General features: G+C 47.7%; 1 protein-coding gene across 1 annotated transcript; it reads right to left on the bottom strand.

Moving 5' to 3' along the window:
• Positions 1-536: 536 nt before the first annotated feature.
• Positions 537-22,663, bottom strand: LOC129842586 (proteasome adapter and scaffold protein ECM29-like). Its single transcript, XM_055911206.1, has 22 exons — positions 22,411-22,663; positions 20,589-20,719; positions 19,136-19,252; positions 18,200-18,318; positions 17,781-17,939; positions 16,576-16,744; positions 16,146-16,285; positions 15,693-15,771; positions 15,327-15,446; positions 14,642-14,727; positions 12,430-12,505; positions 12,248-12,297; positions 11,704-11,770; positions 11,416-11,538; positions 10,451-10,554; positions 8,213-8,336; positions 7,988-8,068; positions 7,533-7,761; positions 7,214-7,305; positions 6,714-6,848; positions 2,155-2,326; positions 537-781 (listed from the first exon to the last, which is right to left on the bottom strand). The coding sequence occupies exons 1-22, from the start codon at positions 22,436-22,438 to the stop codon at positions 552-554; spliced, it is 2,631 nt and encodes an 876-aa protein (XP_055767181.1). The 5' UTR covers positions 22,439-22,663; the 3' UTR covers positions 537-551.
• Positions 22,664-22,819: the final 156 nt, after the last annotated feature.

Raw genomic sequence — 22,819 nt, 5'->3', positions numbered from 1 at the left:
GGCTAACAGTCTATTAACTACACCTATCTACCTAATAGACTGTTAGCCATCCAGACTGTTAACTACACCCATCTACCTAACAGTCTGGACGGCTAACAGTCTATTAACTACACCCATCTACCTAACAGTCTGGACGGCTAACAGTCTATTAACTACACCTATCTACCTAACAGTCTGGACGGCTAACAGTCTATTAACTACACCTATCTACCTAACAGTCTGGATGGCTAACAGTCTATTAACTACACCTATCTACCTAACAGTCTGGATGGCTAACAGTCTATTAACTACACCTATCTACCTAACAGTCTGGATGGCTAACAGTCTATTAACTACACCTATCTATTAACTACACCTATCTACCTAACAGTCTGGATGGCTAACAGTCTATTAACTACACCTATCTACCTAACAGTCTGGATGGCTCCATCCATCTGGACAGACATAAAGGGAGTTGGATTAGAGTCTCTTCATATCAATACTTATGTCCATTATAAAATGGTTCAAACCAATTCATTAGAACGTATTTAAATATCCCCAGAGCGGAATTATCACAGTATAGCATCACAACCACCCGTACTTCGAAACGCTGCTGTATCCATGGTTACCTTGAGGGTCTCTTTCCCAGAGGGGATGCGAGCCAGCATGTTCTCCACCATGGCTAGTTTGGTGAATCCCTCTCCTTCTGAAGGGATGAGCAGAGTCCCGTTCCTCCCGATCTCCCCCAGGGCCGTACAGGCAGCGACCGCCAGCAGGGGGGAACCACTGTCTAGGAAAGAGCCTAGGAACACACACACACACACACACACACACACACACACACACACACACACACACACACACGACATGAACCAACCTGGAAACACAACATTTGTGCAAGGAGGAGCACTGCCAGAGCCCTGCAAAATGACCTCCAGCAGGCCACAAATGTGCATGTGTCAGCATATGGTCTCACAAGGGGTCTGAGGATCTCATCTCGGTAGCTAATGGCAGTCAGGCTACCTCTGGCGAGCACATGGAGGGCTGTGCGGCCCCACAAAGAAATGCCACCCCACACCATGACTGACCCACCGCTAAACCGGTCATGCTGGAGGATGTTGCAGGCAGCAGAACGTTCTCCACGGCGTCTCCAGACTCCGTCACGTCTGTCACATGTGCTCATGTGCTCAGTGTGAACCTGCTTTCATCTGTGAAGAGCACAGGGCGCCAGTGGCGAATTTGCCAATCTTGGTGTTCTCTGGCAAATGCCAAACGTCCTGCACGGTGTTGGGCTGTAAGCACAACCCCCACCTGTGGACGTCGGGCCCTCATACCACCCTCATGGAGTCTGTTTCTGACCGTTTGAACAGACACATGCACATTTGTGGCCTGCTGGAGGTCATTTTGCAGGGCTCTGGCAGTGCTCCTCCTTGCACAAATGCGGAGGTAGCGGCCCTGCTGCTGGGTTGTTGCCCTCCTACGGCCTCCTCCACGTCTCCTGATGTACTGGCCTGTCTCCTGGTAGCGCCTCCATGCTCTGGACACTACGCTGACAGACACAGCAAACCTTCTTGCCACAGCTCGCATTGATGTGCCATCCTGGATGAACTGCACTACCTGAGCCACTTGTGTGGGTTGTAGACTCCGTCTCATGCTACCACTAGAGTGAGAGCACCGCCAGCATTCAAAAGTGACCAAAACATCAGCCAGGAAGCATAGGAACTGAGAAGTGGTCTGTGGTCACCACCTGCAGAATCACTCCTTTATTGGGGGTGTCTTGCTAATTGCCTATAATTTCCACCTTTTGTCTATTCCATTTGCACAACAGCATGTGAAATTTATTGTCAATCAGTGTTGCTTCCTAAGTGGACAGTTTGATTTCACAGAAGTGTGATTGACTTGGAGTTACATTGTGTTGTTTAAGTGTTCCCTTTATTTTTTTGAGCAGTGTATATTTAAAAATGATAAATATTAGTAATTATTTCCTATATGCACAAATATATTTAAAAATTATAAATATTAGTAATTCTTTCCTATATGCACAAATACATTTAAAATTATAAATATGAGTAATTTCCTGTAACAATGTGAATCAGCATAAAACTGGTCTAAATAATTAGCATAAAAAGGATAGTAAATATTATCTGAAACATAAAAACGTTGACAGTCACCTACCGATGGCTTTGGTTGCTATAGCGACCAGCTCCTCATCCTCCTTGGGCGTGTCGTTCATCCTCTGTTCCCGGTTGAGGGCGGAGTCTCCGTTAGCGAAGGACTTCCTCTTGCTCATGTACCTGGCCACCATGTAGCCCAGCGCCATGATGGCTCCGTGCTGGGTCTCAGGGCTCTGCAGTTTCCAATAGGGAATACAGGTTTACTTTCAGCTCAGTGAAACTGGGACAACTTTTGATTCAGTACATTACATTCAAAATGACCTTACAAAAACAATTTAGAGACCAGGAAAAACTGGGCCCTAAATGTGCAGCAAATATATGTGAAAATAAACCCATTAGTCTGGTACCAGTCAGCTATCATTCCACTCCTTGGGCTACATACGTGTGTATCTATAGGAGGGGAGACTACATACGTGCGTATCTACAGGAGGGGGGGCTACATACGTGCGTATCTACAGGAGGGGGGGCTACATACGTGCGTATCTACAGGAGGGGGAGACTACATACGTGTGTATCTATAGGAGGGGAGACTACATACGTGCGTATCTATAGGAGGGGAGACTACATACGTGCGTATCTACAGGAGGGGAGACTACATACGTGCGTATCTACAGGAGGGGGGACTACATTCGTGCGTATCTACAGGAGGGGAGACTACATACGTGCGTATCTACAGGAGGGGGGAGACTACATACGTGCGTATCTACAGGAGGGGAGACTACATACGTGCGTATCTACAGGAGGGGTGACTACATACGTGCGTATCTACAGGAGGGGGGGCTACATACGTGCGTATCTACAGGAGGGGAGACTACATACGTGCGTATCTACAGGAGGGGAGACTACATACGTGCGTATCTACAGGAGGGGGAGACTACATACGTGCGTATCTACAGGAGGGGAGACTACATACGTGCGTATCTACAGGAGGGGAGACTACATACGTGCGTATCTACAGGAGGGGCGGCTACATACGTGTGTATCTACAGGAGGGGTGACTACATACGTGCGTATCTACAGGAGGGGGAGACTACATACGTGCGTATCTACAGGAGGGGAGACTACATACGTGCGTATCTACAGGAGGGGAGACTACATACGTGCGTATCTACAGGAGGGGAGACTACATACGTGCGTATCTACAGGAGGGGAGACTACATACGTGCGTATCTACAGGAGGGGAGACTACATACGTGCGTATCTACAGGAGGGGAGGCTACATACGTGTGTATCTACAGGAGGGGTGACTACATACGTGTGTATCTACAGGAGGGGTGACTACATACGTGCGTATCTACACGAGGGGAGACTACATACGTGCGTATCTACAGGAGGGGAGACTACATACGTGCGTATCTACAGGAGGGGAGACTACATACGTGCGTATCTACAGGAGGGGGAGACTACATACGTGCGTATCTACAGGAGGGGAGACTACATACGTGCGTATCTACAGGAGGGGAGACTACATACGTGCGTATCTACAGGAGGGGCGGCTACATACGTGTGTATCTACAGGAGGGGTGACTACATACGTGCGTATCTACAGGAGGGGGAGACTACATACGTGCGTATCTACAGGAGGGGAGACTACATACGTGCGTATCTACAGGAGGGGAGACTACATACGTGCGTATCTACAGGAGGGGAGACTACATACGTGCGTATCTACAGGAGGGGAGACTACATACGTGCGTATCTACAGGAGGGGAGACTACATACGTGCGTATCTACAGGAGGGGAGGCTACATACGTGTGTATCTACAGGAGGGGTGACTACATACGTGTGTATCTACAGGAGGGGTGACTACATACGTGCGTATCTACACGAGGGGAGACTACATACGTGCGTATCTACAGGGGGGGGGGGGGCTACATACGTGCGTATCTACAGGAGGGGAGACTACATACGTGTGTATATACAGGAGGGGGGACTACATACGTGTGTATCTACAGGAGGGGGGGCTACATACGTGCGTATCTACAGGAGGGGAGACTACATACGTGCGTATCTACAGGAGGGGGGGGGGGGCTACATACGTGCGCATCTACAGGAGGGGTGACTACATACGTGCGTATCTACAGGAGGGGGGGCTACATACGTGCGCATCTACAGGAGGGGGGGCTACATACGTGCGCATCTACAGGAGGGGAGACTACATACGTGCGCATCTACAGGAGGGGGGGCTACATACGTGCGCATCTACAGGAGGGGAGACTACATACGTGCGCATCTACAGGAGGAGGAGACTACATACGTGCGTATCTACAGGAGGGGAGACTACATACGTGCGTATCTACAGGAGGGGGGGCTACATACGTGCGTATCTACAGGAGGGGAGACTACATACGTGCGTATCTACAGGAGGGGGGGCTACATACGTGCGTATCTACAGAAGGGGGAGCCTACATACGTGCGTATCTACAGGAGGAGGAGACTACATACGTGCGTATCTACAGGAGGGGAGACTACATACGTGCGTATCTACAGGAGGGGAGACTACATACGTGCGTATCTACAGGAGGGGAGACTACATACGTGCGTATCTACAGGAGGGGAGACTACATACGTGCGTATCTACAGGAGGGGAGGCTACATACGTGCGTATCTACAGGAGGAGGAGACTACATACGTGCGTATCTACAGGAGGGGGAGACTACATACGTGCGTATCTACAGGAGGGGGAGACTACATACGTGCGTATCTACAGGAGGGGGAGACTACATACGTGCGTATCTACAGGAGGGAGGGCTACATACGTGCGTATCTACAGGAGGGGAGACTACATACGTGCGTATCTACAGGAGGGGGGAGACTACATACGTGCGCATCTACAGGAGGGGAGACTACATACGTGCGTATCTACAGGAGGGGGAGACTACATACGTGCGTATCTACAGGAGGGGAGACTACATACGTGCGTATCTACAGGAGGGGAGACTACATACGTGCGTATCTACAGGAGGGGGGGGGCTACATACGTGCGTATCTACAGGAGGGGAGACTACATACGTGCGTATCTACAGGAGGGGAGACTACATACGTGCGTATCTACAGGAGGGGAGACTACATACGTGCGTATCTACAGGAGGGGAGACTACATACGTGCGTATCTACAGGAGGGGAGACTACATACGTGCGTATCTACAGGAGGGGTGACTACATACGTGCGTATCTACACGAGGGGAGACTACATACGTGCGTATCTACAGGGGGGGGGGGGGGGGCTACATACGTGCGTATCTACAGGAGGGGAGACTACATACGTGCGTATCTACAGGAGGGGAGACTACATACGTGCGTATCTACAGGAGGGGAGACTACATACGTGCGTATCTACAGGAGGGGAGACTACATACGTGCGTATCTACAGGAGGGGAGACTACATACGTGTGTATCTACAGGAGGGGAGACTACATACGTGCGTATCTACAGGAGGGGAGACTACATACGTGCGTATCTACAGGAGGGGAGACTACATACGTGCGTATCTACAGGAGGGGTGACTACATACGTGCGTATCTACACGAGGGGAGACTACATACGTGCGTATCTACAGGGGGGGGGGGGGGGGGGCTACATACGTGCGTATCTACAGGAGGGGAGACTACATACGTGTGTATCTACAGGAGGGGGGACTACATACGTGTGTATCTACAGGAGGGGGGGGCTACATACGTGCGTATCTACAGGAGGGGGGGGCTACATACGTGCGTATCTACAGGAGGGGAGACTACATACGTGCGTATCTACAGGAGGGGGGGGCTACATACGTGCGCATCTACAGGAGGGGAGACTACATACGTGCGTATCTACAGGAGGGGGGGGCTACATACGTGCGTATCTACAGGAGGGGAGACTACATACGTGCGTATCTACAGGAGGGGAGACTACATACGTGCGTATCTACAGGAGGGGAGACTACATACGTGCGTATCTACAGGAGGGGAGACTACATACGTGCGTATCTACAGGAGGGGAGACTACATACGTGCGTATCTACAGGAGGGGGAGACTACATACGTGCGTATCTACAGGAGGGGAGACTACATACGTGCGTATCTACAGGAGGGGAGACTACATACGTGCGTATCTACAGGAGGGGAGGCTACATACGTGCGTATCTACAGGAGGGGAGACTACATACGTGCGTATCTACAGGAGGGGAGACTACATACGTGCGTATCTACAGGAGGGGGAGACTACATACGTGCGTATCTACAGGAGGGGAGACTACATACGTGCGTATCTACAGGAGGGGAGACTACATACGTGCGTATCTACAGGAGGGGGGACTACATACGTGCGTATCTACAGGAGGGGGGGGCTACATACGTGCGTATCTACAGGAGGGGGGGGGCTACATACGTGCGTATCTACAGGAGGGGGGGGACTACATACGTGCGTATCTACAGGAGGGGGGAGACTACATACGTGCGTATCTACAGGAGGGGAGACTACATATGTGCGTATCTACAGGAGGGGAGACTACATATGTGCGTATCTACAGGAGGGGGGGGCTACATACGTGCGTATCTACAGGAGGGGAGACTACATACGTGCGTATCTTTAGTGATCTTGATGAGCGTCTGAACGGCAGTCTTCAGCTCGTTTCCTGACATGGTGGACACCACCACAGCGTAGAGCTGAGCTGCTAGCTCCCGTAGGTCCTCCTTGTTGGTGTTCATTAGACTCTGCGGAGGGGAAATGTAGTATAGCGTCGGTTAGCGTTAGCGTAGCATGAAGCATACCAACGTATCCTTTACAGAAGTAGCATCAGTTAGCGTTAGCGTAGCATGAAGCATACCAACGTATATTTTACAGTAGTAGCATTGCCTAGCGTTAGCGCCGACTTGCATTGCTTAGCATTGGCCTAGCATGTAGCATATCAAGGTACTATATCTGAGTAGTATATTACATAGCGTCGATTAGCATAGCATTAGCATTGATTAGCATTCCAATTCATATTTTATATAAGTAGCGTCAATTAGCATTAGCATACCAAGGTATCCTTTACAGTGGTAGCATCAATTCGCAAAGCACGCAGCATGATTTTTACCTTGATCCAGTCGATCTTGTGGATAAACTTGGGGGCCAGGTTGTGAGGACAGACAGACACCACCTCCAGAAGACAGTACATCACAGGGACTCCTATTAAAATAAATAAAGAATAAAATTTAAAAAAAACATACAAAAATGTATAGCTTACATTGTATCAGTTATAAGGTATGAATGATGTGTTTACTGGCCTGGAATCCAAACGGATATGCTCACTTCACAATATCAACAACGGTTAAACGGAGCACACCATTTTGGATTCCAAACACATGAATATTTGGAGACAAGGTGACAAGGAAACAAGGAATCACATCACTCACCTCCTACAGCAGACAGCAGCTGCTGCAGTAGCTCCATGTAGACCTGTACAGGGTTGACCTCCGCCCCCTTGGTTCCGGTGGAGGACGGGGAGGTCAGGGGGTCGTTGGAGAGCAGGGTGTTGATGTAGCGTCCGATGGCAGGCGCGTCGTCCTGCATGTCCGCCAGGCTCTTAGAGACGGGCGTGGCCCCGGCACTGTGGGCCAGACACATCCGCAGGTACAGCACGATCTGGAGACAGGGACAGGGATAGAAAGGAAGTGATGTCAATTAACAGGAAGTGATGTCTATTAACAGGAAGTGTGGCAAGGAGAAAGGTAAATCTCTCTAGTCCCATAATTTTTTCATGTTCTGTTTCATACTTTAACTTCCTCTTCCGATTGTTTTGTGGTTTTTGCCAGTCACAAACAGCATGATGTTCATACAACTATTTAGTTGAATTAGTTTTTTTTCTTACCTCGCCAAACGCAGAAGGGTTGAAGGGTAGAGTGTACGTCCCCACGATGTACTTAGCTGGTGTCTTCATTCTCTGAGCAGCCTAAAAGAACAGACCAGGACAGATCAACAAGGGCTGTCGAGACTTCCTGCTGACACACCTGTACTTCTACATGTTAACTAGAGAGTATATGATCTAATGACAGGGGCTAGATCTGGGACGGGGGGACGGGGGTTACGCTCTCACCTTCTCCTGGATGTAGGCCACCATGTCAGGGAAGGAGGGCATGGGTTTACGGCCCTCTTTCTCCGAGTTCTTAGCAGGCAGAGCCCTCAGGACACGCTGGGCCTCGCTGCACACCTCTTCTCTCCTATAACAACACACCACAGAGACACGGAGGTCAGGACTCTGGGCCTCTCTCCTACAATAACACAGGACACTCTGGAACTCTCTCCTATAATAACACACCACAGAGACACGGAGGTCAGGACTCTGGGCCTCTCTCCTATAATAACACAGGACACTCTGGGCCTCTCTCCTACAATAACACAGGACACTGGGCCTCTCTCCTACAATAACACAGGACACTCGGGGCCTCTCTCCTACAATAACACAGGACACTCGGGGCCTCTCTCCTATAATTACACAGGACACTCTGGAACTCTCTCCTATAATAACACACCACAGAGACACGGAGGTCAGGACTCTGGGCCTCTCTCCTATAATAACACAGGACACTCTGGGCCTCTCTCCTATAATAACACAGGACACTCTGGGCCTCTCTCCTATAATAACACAGGACACTCTGGGCCTCTCTCCTATAATAACACAGGACACTGGGCCTCTCTCCTATAATAACACAGGACACTCTGGGCCTCTCTCCTATAATTACACAGGACACTCTAGGACTCTCTCCTTCAATAACACATCATAGAGACAGTGAGGTCAGGACACTGGGCCTCTCTCCTATAATAACACAGGACACTCTGGGCCTCTCTCCTATAATAACACATCATAGAGACAGTGAGGTCAGGACACTGGGCCTCTCTCCTATAATAACACACCACAGAGACACGGAGGTCAGGACACTGGGCCTCCTATAATAACACACCACAGAGACACGGAGGTCAGGACACTCTGGGCCTCTCTCCTATAATAACACAGGACACTCTGGGCCTCCCTCCTATAATAACACACCACAGAGACACGGAGGTCAGGACACTCTGGAACTCTCTCCTACAATAACACAGGACACTCTGGGCCTCTCTCCTATAATAACACACCACAGAGACACGGAGGTCAGGACACTGGGCCTCTCTCCTATAATTACACAGGACACTCTGGGCCTCTCTCCTATAATTACACAGGACACTCGGGGCCTCTCTCCTATAATTACACAGGACACTCGGGGCCCCTCTCCTATAATAACACAGGACACTCGGGGCCCCTCTCCTATAATAACACAGGACACTCGGGGCCCCTCTCCTATAATAACACAGGACACTCGGGGCCCCTCTCCTATAATAACACAAGACACTCGGGGCCCCTCTCCTATAATAACACAAGACACTCGGGGCCCCTCTCCTATAATAACACAAGACACTCGGGGCCCCTCTCCTATAATAACACAAGACACTCTGGGCCTCTCTCCTATAATAACACAAGACACTCTGGGCCTCTCTCCTATAATAACACAAGACACTCTGGGCCTCTCTCCTATAATAACACAGGACACTCTGGGCCTCTCTCCTATAATAACACAGGACACTGGGCCTCTCTCCTATAATAGCACAGGACACTGGGCCTCTCTCCTATAATAACACAGGACACTGGGCCTCTCTCCTATAATAACACAGGACACTGGGCCTCTCTCCTATAATAACACACCATAGAGACACTTTATACTACTACTTAACACCACACCTCCTCTGTCCAGCAGCAACGAACAAACGACCAAAAGAAGAAATACAAATCGTATTAAAAGTATACAAAATTCAATAACACATTGACAAATCTCATAGGAGCTATCCTACCATTGTGTGAGTATTATCCCTGTGAAGGTGGATGGGATATATTCACTGTAAAGTCAGTCAGTATTATCCCTGTAAAGGTGGATGGGATATATTCACTGTAAAGTCAGTCAGTATTATCCCTGTAAAGGTGGATGGGATATATATTCACTGTAAAGTCAGTCAGTATTATCCCTTTGAAGGTGGATGGGATATATTCACTGTAAAGTCAGTCAGTATTATCCCTGTAAAGATGGATGAGATATATTCACTGTAAAGTCAGTCAGTATTATCCCTGTAAAGGTGGATGGGATATATTCACTGTAAAGTCAGTCAGTATTATCCCTGTAAAGGTGGATGTATTACAGTCAGTATTACACCTGTAAAGGTGGATGGGTGGTGTGTAGTGCTGAGACTTCCTATATGTTTTATACTCAGTGTGTTATGTCAGTGCGTGTCTAGTGTTGAGACTTACGGGTCCCCGGCAGCCAATAGGAGCAAGTATCTGGAGGGCACGTGATCAGGAGCGAATACCGTGCTGGCGTACTTCATTGCCACCTGACGCACCTGCACCTCAGGCTGACCAATCACAACACAGAAGAACACAATATTTAGAACTTTGACTGACCAATCAGAACGCAATACTCCAACTTAAATCATCTAGATTCTTCAGCAACAGTGATATTCCGGAATACTTTGACAACAGTGATATTCCGGAATACTTTGACAACAGTGATATTCCGGAATAATTTGACAACAGTGATATTCCGGAATACTTTGACAACAGTGATATTCCGGAATACTTTGACAACAGTGATATTCCGGAATACTTTGAAAACAGTGATATTCCGGAATACTTTGACAACAGTGATATTCCGGAATACTTTGACAACAGTATTCCCTACAATGACGACACAATATGAAACGCGCCATATATTCCTGGTAAATTATATCATACGTTTTTCTACACCAAATTTCATAGTAGAAATCCTAGCTAGTATAAATACTAATTTTTCATATACAAATTATAGAGAGATCATAGGACAGGGGTCAGAAACAGGTGGACCGTGGTGATTTATGTTGGAAGAAGAACAAGGGCAAAACAAGACATGAATCAGCAGCAGGATTTAGTTTAGGAAATCTGTTCCCAAGTCTTCCCATCAATAAAGAGATATGTGATGGTGTCTCAATGTAATCAAGGTATGAAATTGTTATTTTCAAATAAAATCTATTTCTTGGACTCAGTTGTGGTCAATTTGCCTTTTACAAATTATTACATTTAGGTTCCGGGCCCCCACCGATCGTCCTCTCCGACAATAATAGTCTCGGGGCTGAATCTAGTTGCCTACCCCTGTCGTAGGAGAAACCAGAGCTTCCATCCGGTTGAGTACGGCCCCCTGTAGGTTAACGTGTCATAGGAGAAATCATATCTAGTGTTACCTTGCCCATGTAAGCTGCCACCAGAGCTTCCATCAGATTCAGTAGCGCCCCCTGTAGGTTAGCGTAGGCTCCCACCATCATAGACAGAGCCTCCTGGATGGCTAGACGGACGTCAGGCTCCTCCTGTAAACAGACAAGGTCAGACGAGGCAGGAGGACGGTTAGAATATAAGAAAAAGTCGCTGCCATAAACCTTGAATTATGTTTTCGGGGGGCCTTTGTGTCTTGTCTAAAATATATAATGTAGGTAAACAGTGTATTCAAATAGCATTGATGCATTAACACCTACCTTGCACATGGCCTCAAAGAACTGCTGGACCAGAGCAATATCTTTGGTGAAGAGTTGGGGCATTCGGCTAAGGAGAGAGGAAACATCCCCTCACTATCAACTCATCATCATAATAATCATCAAGACACAGTCTATTGGTTGTTAAAGCGCCAATGTGTAGCTTTTTTGGGGGGGGCAATCTGACCAAATTCACATAGAAACGTGTGTTACAGATATGTGGTTCTCATTGAAAGCCGTGAGAACAAGCGGTAGATCTATTCTATGTGCACTATTTCTATGCTTCTCGTTCTTAAGTTTAGTTTTTTTTTTGCGTCTTTTGATTTCGGTTTTGAACAGCAGCTTCAAAACAGCTAAATATACAATATTTTTGGTTATGGAGACGATATTTCACAGCGTTTTAGATGGTACAATGATTCTCTACACTAGCTCGTTTGGTCACATGAACCGAGATAAGGCAAACTATTAGAATTTTAGCAAACAGGAAATGGTGGAGCTATTTCGACATAGCGCATTTTTAAAACAGACAATATTTTACTGTAACTACCTGGCGAGTTTCCCCACAGCAGAGTAGGCCATACACAGCAACTTAGGATCCTGCCAAAAACAGACAACAACATATCCCATCATGCTCTATACCAGGAGCACGCAAAGCATCAACCATTGAAAAGGAGAATGTGTAGTGGTGGGATGAAACAAGATTTTTTTTAAACACACTGATGGCTTTACCTCCTTGTACTCATTGATGAGCTTGGTGAGGCCATTCAGCAGCATCAGACCCAGTGGCTTGTTGGTGTCAGGGCATCTGTCAGAGAGGAGAGACACATCAGGACATGTCAGGACATGTTATGAGAGGCTTTGGTGTGGGTTAGTGTTGGGCTGGAACAAAAAACCTCCAGACACTCCTTTGATGATCCCTTCAATTTGTTTTTGTAGTTTGTTTTGTTATTGAATCATTTCCTTCTAACTCAGTCGTCACCAACCGGTCGTTGTCCATCTCCAAGGCATTTCTAGTCGATCGCCAAACATTTCTGTACAAAACCCAACAATAAAGCCTTTTGTTTCGATTTTTTTTATTGGTTTCGGGCTGTTGGTGGTCGGTGCAGCCAATTCAGCTGCTGCCCGGCGCACCGGGTAGGCAAACTGTTGCCATTTCATGTGTCTGAATGTATAAACTCTGCCTTTCCGGGGGAGCCCGGAGAGGAAATCAAGTGCACTATAGGCCTACCGCTAGCCAATCAGATTGCTCAGATGACCGAGTCTGAAGTAACGTAGCAGGCAATAAGAAAGCTACGGCAAAGTTGATACTGTTGAGAGACGGACCCCTCTGTCTGCTGCTCTCTCCCTCCGCTGAGACTGACCCTCAGTCTGCTGCTCTCTCCCTCCGCTGAGACTGACCCTCAGTCTGCTGCTCTCTCCCTCTGCTGAGACTGACCCTCAGTCTGCTGCTCTCTCCCTCTGCTGAGACTGACCCTCAGTCTGCTGCTCTCTCCCTCTGCTGAGACTGACCCTCAGTCTGCTGCTCTCTCCCTCTGCTGAGACTGACCCTCAGTCCGCTGCTCTCTCCCTCTGCTGAGACTGACCCTCAGTCTGCTGCTCTCTCCCTCTGCTGAGACTGACCCTCAGTCTGCTGCTCTCTCCCTCTGCTGAGACTGACCCTCAGTCCGCTGCTCTCTCCCTCTGCTGAGACTGACCCTCAGATACACGCACCATCAGAGCAGTAAAACAAAAAGCTAATTATTTAAATGTTTGCTCACTCAGCTGTGCCTCACAAGTAATACAACACTGGATCTATTACCGGTGTGATTATATAGCCTACCTCAAAATGTTGAAATATATATATTTTTAAATGTCCCGAACAACAATGCATTGGCAGGGCAATTCAAGCAAAGCCAGTATGTGTTGATAATGTATTGGGCCTGTAGCCTACTGCACAAACCTCATTACTACAGAACTGTTTTTAATTGGTTAATGTTGCATAGGCTTACATTTTATAAGTCACGGTAATAAATAAAACATCAGAGTGGTAGATCTTAGCTTGCATTTTGACTCATAAAAATGTTGGTGACCACTGTTCAAACTGATCTAGGACCAGCTCTTAACGGCAATCTCTGTCTCTGTATGTAACGGTGAACTGAGAAGACAAACTGACCTGGAATAAGTGCTTACAACATGCATGTGATAGTGACAAACTGATCTAGGACCAGCTCTTAGGCTGCGTTTACACAGGCAGCCCCAATAAATTATATTTTTCAATGATTGGGCAAAAGATCTGAATTGGGCTGCCTGTGTAAACAAAGCCTAAGTACTGTTACTGTCTCTATAAGGAAGGGTTGGATGAAACTGACTTGGGACCAGTACTTACATTTGACAGATGTGGTGAACAAACTGATCAAGGACGAGCTCTTAGTGACTCTTCCTATGTGTAAGGGTTGGATGAAACTGACCTGGGACCAGTAATTACACCTGACAGATGTGGTGAACAAACTGATCAAGGACCAGCTCTTAGTGACTCCTCCTATGTGTAAGGGTTGGATGAAACTGACTTGGGACCAGTACTTACACCTGACAGATGTGAACAAACTGATCTAGGACCAGCTCTTAGTGACTCCTATGTGTAAGGGTTGGATGAAACTGACTTGGGACCAGTACTTACACCTGACAGATGTGAACAAACTGATCTAGGACCAGCTCTTAGTGACTCCTATGTGTAAGGGTTGGATGAAACTGACTTGGGACCAGTACTTACACCTGACAGATGTGAACAAACTGATCTAGGACCAGCTCTTAGTGACTCCTATGTGTAAGGGTTGGATGAAACTGACTTGGGACCAGTACTTACACCTGACAGATGTGGTGGACAAACTGATCTAGGACCAGCTCTTAGTGACTCTTCCTATGTGTAAGGGTTGGATGAAACTGACTTGGGACCAGTACTTACACCTGACAGATGTGGTGAACAAACTGAAGTGTGAGAGAGAGCAGCTTGTTGTTGGTGTTGGCTCCAAACAGACCGTCGTACACCACCTGGGGAGAGGAGGAGAGGAGAGGGAAGAGGAGGAGAGGAGAGGGAAGAGGAGACGAAGAGAGAGGAGGAGAGGAGAAGGAGACGAAGAGAGAGGAGGAGAGGAGAAGGAGACGAAGAGAGAGGAGGAGAGGAGAAGGAGACGAAGAGAGAGGAGGAGAGAGGAGGAGAGGAGGAGAGAGGAGGAGAGGAGGAGAGGAGGAGAGGGAGAGGAGAGGGGAGAGGAGACGAAGAGAGAGGAGGAGAGGAGAAGAGAGAGGAGGAGAGGAGAAGAGAGAGAGGAGGAGAGGAGAAGAGAGAGAGGAGGAGAGGAGAAGAGAGAGAGAGAGAGAGAGAGGAAGAGAAGGAGAGAGGAGAAGAAGAAAGAGGAGAAGAGAGAGGAGAAGAAGAGAGAGGAGGAGAAGGAGAGAGGAGAAGAGGAAAAGAAAGAGGAGGAGAGAAAGGAGGAGTAGAAGAGAAACAGGAAATAGACAGGTGATGAAGGTTTCCTTGAGGGAAAAGACAGTGGTAGGACATTCAAAGATTTGCACGAACACACATTTCCAGGACGTTAAACTGTTGATTTATTAGAACACACACACACACACACACACAGCAGTACCTGTATGTTAGCGGGGAAGCACTCAGCGGCGAGGCGTGAGCGTAGGAGATGTGGTAGGATCTTCATCTTGACTCTGGTGCTGACTGGCTCATGTTTCAGCTCCCTCTTCAGACTGGCCCCCTATGACATAACGTCACATAGCAGGACATTAGTCGGCCAATAGTTTCACACAGAACGTGTGATAACGTTCACACATACAACCAATCAGGATGATGGAGCGACCATGCTGGACAGATCTCTCAGCCTCCGGTCATCAACGCCACTTCGTGTCAGGAAGCCATTTGAACTCGTTCCAATTGGGGGGGGGGGGGGGGGGGGGGAGTCAATTCAAGACCAAGTTAGAATGAGTTCAGAATCTTTCCACACCTTAGTTTTGAGGGGGATGTCTCCCAGGTAGACCTTGTACATCTTATTGATGATCAGGGGGTTGTTCCAGTCGATAATACTGAAAAATAAACACAAGAACAACACATGACATCACAAATCAACTCATCTCGGGAACCCCAGAACGATCTCCCGGGAACCCCAGAACGATCTCCCGGGAACCCCAGAACGATCTCCCGGGAACCCCAGAACGATCTCCCGGGAACCCCAGAACGATCTCCCGGGAACCCCAGAACGATCTCCCGGGAACCCCAGAACGATCTCCCGGGAACCCCAGAACGATCTCCCGGGAACCCCAGAACGATCTCCCGGGAACCCCAGAACGAACTCCCGGGAACCCAGAACCAAATCCTGTAGTATGTTGTAAATGGACTTACGAGGTCGCGCCCCTATTGCACCATCCCATAATAGTAGAATAGTCCCATAGATACCCACCTCTGCTTGCTCTTGAGCTCCAGGTCTGCGGCCGTGGCAACGCCGTGTCTCGTGTCGCTAGAGGCGACCACCAGGTGTATCACCGTCTCCACCTCCGGTACCTGTTCTGCCTCGATGAACTTCACTATGCCTAGCTTACACTGGGAGAGACACTCATCACCTTACAACCACAGTACACAACAACCTTTAAATCTAACTAGGCAAGTCAGTTAAGAACAAATTATTATTTACGATGACGGCCTACTGGCGAACAGTGGGTTAAACTGCCTTGTTCAGGGGCAGAACGACAGATTTTTTACCTTGTCAGCTCGGGGATTCGATCCAGCAACCTTTTGGTTACTGGCCCAACGCTCTAACCACTAGGCGAAATGCAGCCCCAAGGAAGGTGTAATACACCTTCCTCTAAGGTTCAAAGTTCAGAGGTCAGTACCTGTTCCAGCTGCTCTGGGCTCCACTGGGCCTCTCCGATGACCCTCTTGGCAGCGTAGACGCTCATCCCTGGAGGAGGCTGGGGGAGGCCCTGTACGGCCGCCGCTGCCCCAGCGCTACCCTGAGGGGACGAGGGAGCTGGACGAGTGGGAGGCTCGTTCAGGACAAACCTGGATGGTCAGCGGAGAGAGAGGGAGGGGGAGGGAGGCCAGAGGAGAGAGAGGGAGGGGAGGGAGGAGAGGAGGGGCAGGTCAACCACAAGGTAAATTGTTTAGGGATTGTAATAATTCATTCAGGCAGTCTTTGGAAAAACAATTACTTGAGTGAGCATGTTGTTTGCAAGTTTTATAGTATGTTAGACCGTTTTAACAATAACCGATAACATACTAGCATACCGGAACACTTAAAATGGCCCCATAGGCTTACATCCCAAATGGAACCCTACATAGTGAACCACCAGCGCCCTACATAGTGCCCTACCAGCGCCCTACATAGTGCCCTACCAGCGCCCTACATAGTGCCCTACCAGTGCCCTACCAGCGCCCTACATAGTGCCCTACCAGCGCCCTACATAGTGCCCTACCAGCGCCCTACATAGTGCCCTACATAGTGCCCTACATAGTGCCCTACCAGCGCCCTACCAGCGCCCTACATAGTGAACTACCAGCGCCCTACATAGTGAACTACCAGCGCCCTACATAGTGAACTACCAGCGCCCTACATAGTGAACTACCAGCGCCCTACATAGTGAACTACCAGCGCCCTACATAGTGAACTACCAGCGCCCTACATAGTGAACTACCAGCGCCCTACATAGTGAACTACCAGCGCCCTACATAGTGAACTACCAGCGCCCTACATAGTGAACTACCAGCGCCCTACATAGTGAACTACCAGCGCCCTACATAGTGAACTACCAGCGCCCTACATAGTGAACTACCAGCGCCCTACATAGTGAACTACCAGCGCCCTACATAGTGAACTACCAGTGCCCTACATAGTGAACTACCAGCGCCCTAGATAGTGAACTACCAGCGCCCTACATAGTGAGCTACTAGAGCCCTACATAGTGAGCTACTAGAGCCCTACATAGTGAACTACTAGTGCCCAGAGCCCTACATAGTGAACTACTAGTGCCCAGGGCCCTACAGAGTGAACTACTAGTGCCCAGGGCCCTTGGAGAGGCAGCGTAGTCTCCCCACTGACCCGTAGGGCATCAGCAGTACGTCCAGCATGAACTCCAGCAGTAACTGAACCGTCTTGGGTTTCTCCATCAGGATGAAAGGAGAGGCCATCTTGGAAGTGTTGGAGGAGTCCTTTGGGTACTTCATGTGATACAAGGATGGGATCAGCAGGTGCATCAAGCTAGGAAGAGAGGGGACAGGAAGTCAGTGTGTGTGTGTGTGTACGTAGAGTGTGTGTGTACGTACAGTGTGTGTGTGTGTACGTAGAGTGTGTGTGTGTGTACGTAGAGTGTGTGTGTGTGTGTACGTAGAGTGTGTGTGTACGTGTGTGTGTGTGTGTACGTAGAGTGTGTGTGTGTACGTAGAGTGTGTGTGTACGTAGAGTGTGTGTGTACGTAGAGTGTGTGTGTACGTAGAGTGTGTGTGTATATCTCTCCTTACCTATCCTGTTGGGGCTCAGGCTTGCCCTCCATAGCAGTCAGCAGGGTTGGTGCCAGCTCACACTGTTTCCCCACCTCCAGTCGAGGGTAACCCATCTTGATGTAAATGATGGTGAAATTCTGCAGAGAGAATCCACCGTTCTGGATTAAAAATCTCACAATGTCAGGGGAGTAAAGAACATGGTAAACAGAGACATGGATTATATATACAGAGTTTGAACATAGGCCTACTCAGTTTGAGAGATGTCATATTGACACGACACTCACAGGATGAATACCCCAAACAGCCCTCTCTCTATTCCCTACATAGATAACAGGAAGTATCCCAAACAGCCCTCTATTCCATACATAGATAATAACAGGAAGTACCCCAAACAGCTCTCTATTCCCTACATAGATAATAACAGGAAGTATCCCAAACAGCTCTCTATTCCCTACATAGATAATAACAGGAAGTATCCCAAACAGCCCTCTATTCCCTACATAGATAATAACAGGAAGTATCCCAAATAGCCCTCTATTCCCCAAAGAGCAAGCAGTAGCAAGGACAGAAGGCTTCACAGCTCCGGGGTGAAGTCTCCCCGAGGTACAGATCTAGGATCAGCTTCTCCTTTCCCCAATCCCAACCTTAACCATTAGTAGAGAAAAATGCTACACTGACTCAAGATCAGTGTGTAGGGGCAACATTACCCGACACCCAACCAGACCCTGGGGGGAGTGGTCTATTACCATCTAGTTGAACCAGGCTGTCGAAGTAGACCAAGGCCACTTTCAGCAGGCATAGAAATATAACGAATAGAGCCCGTCGTGACTCCTTATTCCACACGTCTTCGAGAGGCATGTTTGATCTATGTCATATATTTCCATCTGAACTTTCCACAACTTTCGTGTCCTGCTGAACGCACCCCCCCCCCCCAGGTAGAATGTAGAGCATTACCGTAACAAAGGATGCTGCAGCAGGGTCCTGGTACTGAACCAGGAGAGTCTCTACTGGTAGCTGGATCAAAGGTCTGCTCTTAATCCTCTTGTTCAGGTGGACCAGTAGCTCCATCACCTGGTAGAGAGAACAAGAGGTTATAATACGTTACCAGGAGCTCCATCACCTGGTAGGGAGAACAAGAGGTTATAACAATACGTTACCAGGAGCTCCATCACCTGGTAGAGAGAACAAGAGGTTATGATTAGTTATAATAATACGTTACCAGGAGCTCCATCACCTGGTAGGGAGAACAAGAGGTTATAACAATACGTTACCAGTAGCTCCATCACCTGGTAGAGAGAACAAGAGGTTATGATTAGTTATAATAATACGTTACCAGGAGCTCCATCACCTGGTAGAGAGAACAAGAGGTTATAACAATACGTTACCAGTAGCTCCATCACCTGGTAGAGAGAACAAGAGGTTATAACAATACGTTACCAGTAGCTCCATCACCTGGTAGAGAGATCAAGAGGTTATAAGTGGTTATAATAATACGTTACCAGTAGCTCCATCACCTGGTAGAGAATAGATGATGATTCCAGTTGACTGTTAGAAGAGATGGTTTATGATGAGCATAAAGCTACTGTATAGTGTACTAGTAGTGTGTACCAGCAGGTCTACAACTAATCTGTGTGTTCGAAATGGAGAGAACAGCTTCCGGCAACCCAATTACAGCAGCATGCACACCATCAACGTATGGAGGGGGACAATATCACTATGTTTACTAGTTGACTGTTAAGTGATTGATATTACTACAGTGCTGTGGATGGGCCTTTCCCAATAACATTGAGCAGCTGTGTCTGTGTGCACTTGTCTTCCACACACCACGTCTGTCACGGTTTTCTTCCTGGGATGAAGGAGAGGACCAAAATGCAGCGCGGCTAGTGTTCAACATGTTTAATAGACGAATAAAAGGTAACACTACTACAAGTAACAAAATAACAAATGTGAAAACCGAGACAGCCCTATCTGGTGCAGACAAAACACAGAGACAGGAAACAATCACCCACAAAATCCCAACACAAAACAAGCCACCTATATATGATTCTCAATCAGGGACAACGATTGACAGCTGCCTCTGATTGAGAACCATATTAGGCTGGACACAGAAACAGACAAACTAGACACACAACATAGAATTCCCACCCAGCTCACGTCCTGACCAACACTAAACAAGCAAAACACATAAGAACTCTGGTCAGGACGTTACAACGTCATGGATTTAAAAGCATAGGATTGATGTAAGCACTGGCCGGAGGGAGTTTCCAAGTCCTCCATTGTAAAATACCGGCGAGAATAAGTGCAAGTGAACACTTCCTGGAAAAGGGTGCCGGAGAACGGAGACACAGCTATGTGCAGGCTACTGGTACTGTAGGACGGAAGAAACAGACATCAGTGTGTCCCTTACTTTCTTCCTGACTCCCTCCTGCACGCTGGACAGTTTGAGGAGGACTGGGGGCAGGAACTTGGATATGATGTCCTGGAGTTGGTCATCTGTCTCGGCGTGGCCCAAACGCAAGAAAACTCTCTCCAGTTGATCTGGAGGAGAGAGGAGGAGACAGGAGGAGAAATTAGGTGAGGAGGAGAAGGGAGGAGACAGGAGGAGAAATTAGGGGAGGAGGAGGAGACAGGAGGAGAAATTAGGTGGGGAGAAATTAGGAGAGAGGTGGAGAAAGGAGGAGGAGAAAGTAATGGGAGGATTTGAAAATTAGAAATGATGATACTAGGCCGTCCCAAATGGGACCCTATTCCCTTTATAGTGCACTACTTTTCACCAGGTTCTATAGGGCTCCGGTCAAGAGTAGTGCACTGTATAGGGAGTAGGGTACCATTTGGGACGCCAAGGTCCAAATCCCACCACGTGACACATGCTTAAAGTCCAGGACTAGGCTTGATCCGTGTCCAGGAAACCAGTCCTTAATGTGATTTCATCACATTAGGCATCCCCCAACTCTCATCACAGCCTTAGATAACTGGTTTGGTTGGGAGATTGGGCCAACTAAATGTTGAACATGTAGCCTCTCATCTAGCGGAGCCAGTCCCGGGTCTCTATGCACATATAATGCTCCCCGCCGAAGACCGGGGTTCACTCCCTGTGTCCACATTTCAAACTACGCCTTCTACCTCTGTACTCACCTGTAATGCCACACCTGTCTAATTAAAAGGTACAGAAAACACACCTGTCCAAATAAGGTACAGAAAACACAGAGAGTGTGTATGTCCATTTAGCTGGTCCCGTGTGGCTCAGTTTACTCTGATTAAGACTGAGAGTCTGCTAAATGACTCAACTGTAAACATTTCAAATGTAGCTACAACATTTGGACATAACGTATCAACAAGGGACTGTTATAATAGCTAATGCACCTTGTATTATATGTGTTATAACTGGGGTGGATAGGCAGGTACATGCTGTTCTGAGCTAGATCACAAAGCCTGCATGACATAACCATTAGCTGTCAGACAGGGCGTATATGCTTTCGACTTGCATCAGACTGGCAACTAGTTGGCAAGGAATTAATGATATAAATTAGTAGCTAGCTAACTAGCTGGTGATTTGGCTGGTTAGTCAGTTCCCTAAATCATCTCAAACGTGGCTAGCTAACTGCTGCTGTGGGTGGGGGAAAATGGCTAGCTAACGTTACCTTGTGAGAGGTGTGTTTGCCAACACACTCACTACACTGAAAATTAAGTGTGTCATCTTTCATTCCATGTATGCAACCTGTTACACCGAGATACATAACTAGATTACTTGCAATGAATTAGCTAGCTACTAGCGCTAATTAGCTAACTTCACACACAAGGCTAATCTTTCAAGACAATTCATATTGTCCCGGACGCCTGGCTGCACTGCTAACCAGCAAGCTAGCCACTTCGTTACGCCAAATTGGCACAAGGCATATAATCGTTTAGTTAATCGTAGTTACAGATCTAACATGACATCGTTACAAATAGGGAATGAAATGACTGATCCAATGTAAAACTATTCCAGTCGTCATCAGATCACGTTGATGTTTAATACAACTGTAACACTTTCATTTGGACCATGACTGTGCAGACGGCCTTCTACTAGCGTTAGCTAGCTACCTCAAATCAACGTTTAGAGTTCATATCACAGGCGTTTTGCTTGATATAATAAGTTATGACTGTGTACTAAATGCAATAATACGTGTTACCGATACATGAAGTATCTTACATGCATTTAATCACCGCAAAAACAGGTAGAAACTTACTGAGTTCATCTTGAGCGGCCATGTTCATAGAAAGTCATCGGTGTTCTCTCTCTCGCTCTCACCCTGGGGGTGTATTCATTAATCCATGTCGTAGCAAAACGTTTTAACGGTAAATATTTTGCAACGAAAAGTATAGTTTCTTATTGGACGACTTCAGGTAGGTTCCTCCCCTTTTTGGACCGTTTGTGTCCGTTTGGTTCCTAAGTGAACCAAACGGACGCAACGGTGATAGATGCCACTCCTCTTTCACTATATCCAAGTCGGTGGTGCTAGCTGTAATTAGTCTTAACACCTGCTTCACACACATCACCGTGCAACGAAAACAGACATAGCTAGCGACATTCATATTGACACGTAGTCTTATTCATTCTTTACATGTATAAACTGTGACATTCTGTGTAGACACTGA

This window comes from Salvelinus fontinalis, unplaced genomic scaffold (genome assembly GCF_029448725.1).
Source record: "Salvelinus fontinalis isolate EN_2023a unplaced genomic scaffold, ASM2944872v1 scaffold_0055, whole genome shotgun sequence".
NCBI classification, from domain to species: Eukaryota; Metazoa; Chordata; class Actinopteri; order Salmoniformes; family Salmonidae; genus Salvelinus; species Salvelinus fontinalis.
This window is presented reverse-complemented; position numbering and strand designations above follow the sequence as displayed.